Source organism: Maylandia zebra, linkage group LG12 (genome assembly GCF_041146795.1).
Source record: "Maylandia zebra isolate NMK-2024a linkage group LG12, Mzebra_GT3a, whole genome shotgun sequence".
NCBI classification, from domain to species: domain Eukaryota; kingdom Metazoa; phylum Chordata; class Actinopteri; order Cichliformes; family Cichlidae; genus Maylandia; species Maylandia zebra.
Genome location: NC_135178.1, coordinates 33,504,300 through 33,508,850, shown reverse-complemented (window position 1 = coordinate 33,508,850; position 4,551 = coordinate 33,504,300). Strand labels below are relative to the sequence as shown.

Genomic DNA, 4,551 nt, shown 5'->3' with positions numbered 1-4,551 from the left:
TACCCAACACTGGTGGTGACAGGAAAACATGAAGATGAAACCAGGAGATGTCCTTACTGAATCATCAGAGCTGAACAGGTGATGGAGAAACAGGTTTACCTTTTAGGTGACATGAATGAGTTGAAGGGAAGCTATGAACTGTTTCTGAGAGACAAATAACAGGATCATTTTCTATGTAGCTGACAGCTGGTAACTGTGCAGGGGCGGATCTAGCAAATTTTTGCCAGGGGGCCAGGTAGGACATTAACAGGGAAAGTGGGGGGGCACAAAGAAATACTTTTCTTTCTTATTCTCATTTAAAATATCTCGCTTTTATTAAATAATTATCTAAATCTTACAACAAAAGTTTTTATCTGACGTAAAATGTATAGAAATCATACATACACCAACAAGACTGTACATCACTGTCACAACAGCGTTTGTTTTCATTCAAAGGCTTTATGGCTTTAATACCTGGTGGGCCGGTCTCTAGTCAAAATGCCCGATTTTCTGTCCCAGTCCAGCCCTGCAGGTTAATACTGGCAGTGTTACCATGCCAGCTGAATGTATTTCATCATCAGCCAGTGTTGTTCTTTATCAATATTATCAAAGTTTACCATAAGGCAGCATAGAGAGTATTTACTTGCTTTCAGGTTTTATTCAAATATTAGTCTTTTCAGTTGTTTCTCCACTTTTTTCCTGTTTCAAAATCAAACACCAGTTTGTGAGAAGAATATCTTCTTTCGTTATTAGGCAGATAAAGTTTTACATTGGCATTGGCTAATTTGTCAATTGTTTGTTACAGATGTTCGTATTTTAATATTCAAAAATGTTTTTGCCCAAAACATATGTGCACTATATGTCAGTAAAAATACTATGCAAATATTGCTGTCCTTGAATGCTGAGTAAACACTGACAAAGCACTGATTGCATCTCTTGTACTTTATCAACGCAGTATCTAAAAACTTTGCACCGTAGTGGTTAAAATCTCATTCTAATAAGAGTTAAAAGCACATTCGGTTATTAGGTTTATAGGGTTATTGAATTATGGTTAACGGTTGGTAGAATTTTTTTTTAAACATTATCTGCCAATTACATCTACCACCCTTCTCCAAATCTGTGCCCCTACCTGGCCCCCCCAACAAAAATTTTCTAGACACGCCACTGGACACAAGATCCTTATTGTGTCATATTATGTATTGATTTATTGAACACTTCACTCTTTGTATTTTTTCTTTCATTGGCTTCATTTAATGTATTTATAAGAGCTCTACAATTTTTTTGTTTTGTCTTTTTAATTTTTTTTCAAGAAAGTGGACGTGATTAACAACTTCGAGGCAGTAGTACCAGAATCTGATTTGTGACATGTGAAAGTAAATTCGTCTGTGTTGTCACAGTTCAATGTCATATTATGTCATATCAACAGTTTATATCAGTTTTATTTTTTGATTATTAGCATTTCTGGTCTGTTCGCTGTGATTTTTCTCTTTATTTTTCATTATTATTTCGGTGACATCTCTAACACTGGTCAGCTCATCACATTTCAGTTCATGACAAACTTGAAAGTTGAAGTCTAAAGGTCTAAACTCTTATGCAGGTTTGAGGCCACAGCCCAGGTAGTAAAAGCAGATATTGTGTTTGGTGGTTATTAATTAACTAGAACACCATTACAACAGGTGAATTCTCTAAAAGAACTTTGCTTTCTTGAAGGACTGTAAGGTTCAAGCTGTAAAGATGTGACATTTGATGAGTGTAGAAACTTTCCTGAACTGTAATGTATTCAGAGACATTCAGAGATCCTGTGTCCCTGAACTCGAACTACTTACAGGATGTAGTCAGTTTACAGTAATACAGTCATCTTTGATTGAATCTGGTCAAAGGAAATTAACTTCACTGGTATACGTTTAGTTTATAACAAGCATATTTTAATGGTGTATTATTTGGAGAAAAAAAAATAAACTTTTATTTCAGCTGCATTTTACTCAGAATTATTACTTCATGTTCATGAGGGTCAAGAATTTTTCTTTGTTTTGAGTGTGAGAGCAGAGGTCTGGCAGGTTGACAATCTAAACCCTGTGATGAATCCAAATTTATGTCTTTGGCTGCAACGAAAACTTTAATTAAAACTGCAGATAAAAACTCTGAGAACAAGCTGACTTTTCCTACTTGAACTTCTGAAACACCACAGCTTCACCTCCTTTGTCTAATTTTTATGTTCTATTTAGGTTTCGTTTTTTTAAAAGGAGAGGTCAAGATTTTCTACATTTTTCACTTTGGTGTCGTTTTAAGGAGCACAAACTGAAAACTATCTGAATGACTGTGACAGCGCCCTCTGATGGACACAAGTGTTATGTGCGTGTTTCAGTTTAACACGTGATTCATGAAAATGAAAGTAAATTCAGACACTTTTGAACTGAGCTGAGACGCCATTACAGGGAGTCAGATCTCTGCTGAAAAATACGTTTGGAGGATTTTTATCAGAAAGTTCAAGAGACACTAATTTGGTGAGTTAATAATACTTAAAGATCAAATGGCTGAAAAACTCGGATTTGTTGAAAATTTTCTGAGCTGCCATGTGTGTTCAGAGACTTTCAGAGATCCTGTGTCTCTGAGCTGCAACCACAGCTTCTGTTCAAGCTGCCTGCAGAAATTCTGGGAACAAACTAAAAACAAAAACTGTCCCATTTGTAAAAGAAAATCTTCAAAGGAATATCCTCTGGTGAACTTTACACTGAAAGAACTTGCTGATTTGTTTGCTGGGAGAAACAAATCTGGATCATCTGAGACAGAAAGAGGGGAGAAGAAATTAACAGTGGTGTGCAGCAAACATGAGGAAGAGCCTAAACTGTTCTGTGTGGACGAGCAGAGAGCTGTGTGTCCTGTGTGTGAGTTTTCTCTCCACCAGAGTCACAAAGTGGTTCCTGTAGAAGAAGCAGTCAGTGACCTGAAGGAGCAGCTGAAATCTGACTTAAAGTCTCTGCAGGACAAGAGGAACAAATACAAACAAGTGGAGAAAACATACAATGAAATGAGGGAACACATGAAGAAGCAGCTGTTGTCCACAGAGAGGCAGATCAGAGCAGAGTTCAACAAGCTCCAGCAGTTCCTGAAAGAGGAAGAGGAGTCCAGACTGGCAGCTCTGAGGGAGGAAGAGGAGCAGAAGGGGAGGACTATCAGCAGAGAGATGAAGATGATTGAGGAGCAGATCTCCTCTCTGTCAGACAGCATCTCTGCTGTTGAAGAAGAGCTGCAGAAACACAGCGTGCCATTCCTCAGCAGTTATAAAGACACTCAGAGCACAGCCAGAGCCCAGAGCTCAGTGTCAGATCCACAGCTGGTCTCAGGAGCACTGATAGATGTGGCCAAACACCTGGGCAACCTGTCCTTCAGAGTGTGGGAGAAGATGAAGGAGAAGGTCCACTTCAGTCCTGTCATTCTGGACCCAAACACTGCACACCCCCGTCTCTATCTGTCTGATGATCTGACCAGTGTGAGACGTGGAGACACAAGGCAGCAGCTTCCTGATAATCCAGAGAGAAACACTAAGTATGCCACTGTTTTTGGCTCTGAGGGCTTCAGCTCAGGGAAACACAGCTGGGAGGTGGAGGTGGGAGACCATCCTGACTGGATTGTGGGTTTATCTAAAGAGTCTGTTGACAGGAAGGGAGAGCTTTTTGCTTCACCTAAATATGGATTCTGGTGTTTAAGTCATGACAGTGGAAAATACACTAATGGTGCTGGTCAGACTCTGACAGTGAAGAAGAGTCTCCAGAGGATCAGAGTCCAGCTGGACTATGACAGGGGGGAGGTGTCCTTCTATGACCCTGAAGACATGACTCACATCTACACTCACAGAGACACTTTCACTGAGAAACTCTTCCCATTTTTTGATATTGGAGAGGCAGGAGACGCCAAAACCTCTGATATCAAAATCTGTCAGACTGAGATTTGATTGTAAAGCGAGTTTTTATTTTCACCGTTTTGTTTTTTTGTTGTTGTTTGTTTCTATGTTTGTTTGTTTGTTTTTAAGTCCAGCAGACTTAAAAACAAACAAATCAAATTGTTTAACTTCATTATCAGGTTTCATTTTATTTTGTTGAATTAATGAAACTATTAGCAATTCATTGAAAACCAAAGAAACTTTTTCAAGTGAAAATCTTGTGAGCCACTCGAGTTTCTGTAAAAAAAAAGTTTTGCTTTTTATATTCTTGTTTCTTTTAAATTAATATTTTCAGACTATTTCTGATGTTGTTTATGTAAATATTTTGATAATTTTAAAATCTGAATGATGATTTCTTTGCTTTTCAAAGTTGTTGAGTGTGAACAGTAAACTGTGACACTTCTTTAAAGAAGGATTAATGATTAAACTTGTGTCACATCAGCAAGAGTCAACTTTAAAAGTACAAGATCTTAATTTTCCTGATTGTCAGCATCTTGTTTTCAGTTAAATAACATTTGAAAGTAACACATCTACTTTGAAGTTTTTCCAAATTGAAAGAAACGACTTCTAAGTTCTGAAACTGTCTCATCAGTGTAACTAAGATTGATTGGATTAAAAATCATCTTTCTTGT

The 4,551-nt window shown here is 37.8% G+C and overlaps 1 protein-coding gene across 1 annotated transcript; it reads left to right on the top strand.

Moving 5' to 3' along the window:
- The first annotated feature begins 2,509 nt into the window (after nucleotides 1-2,509).
- Nucleotides 2,510-3,931, top strand: LOC143421378 (nuclear factor 7, brain-like). Its single transcript, XM_076890485.1, has one exon. The coding sequence runs from the start codon at nucleotides 2,510-2,512 to the stop codon at nucleotides 3,929-3,931; it is 1,422 nt and encodes a 473-aa protein (XP_076746600.1).
- Nucleotides 3,932-4,551: the final 620 nt, after the last annotated feature.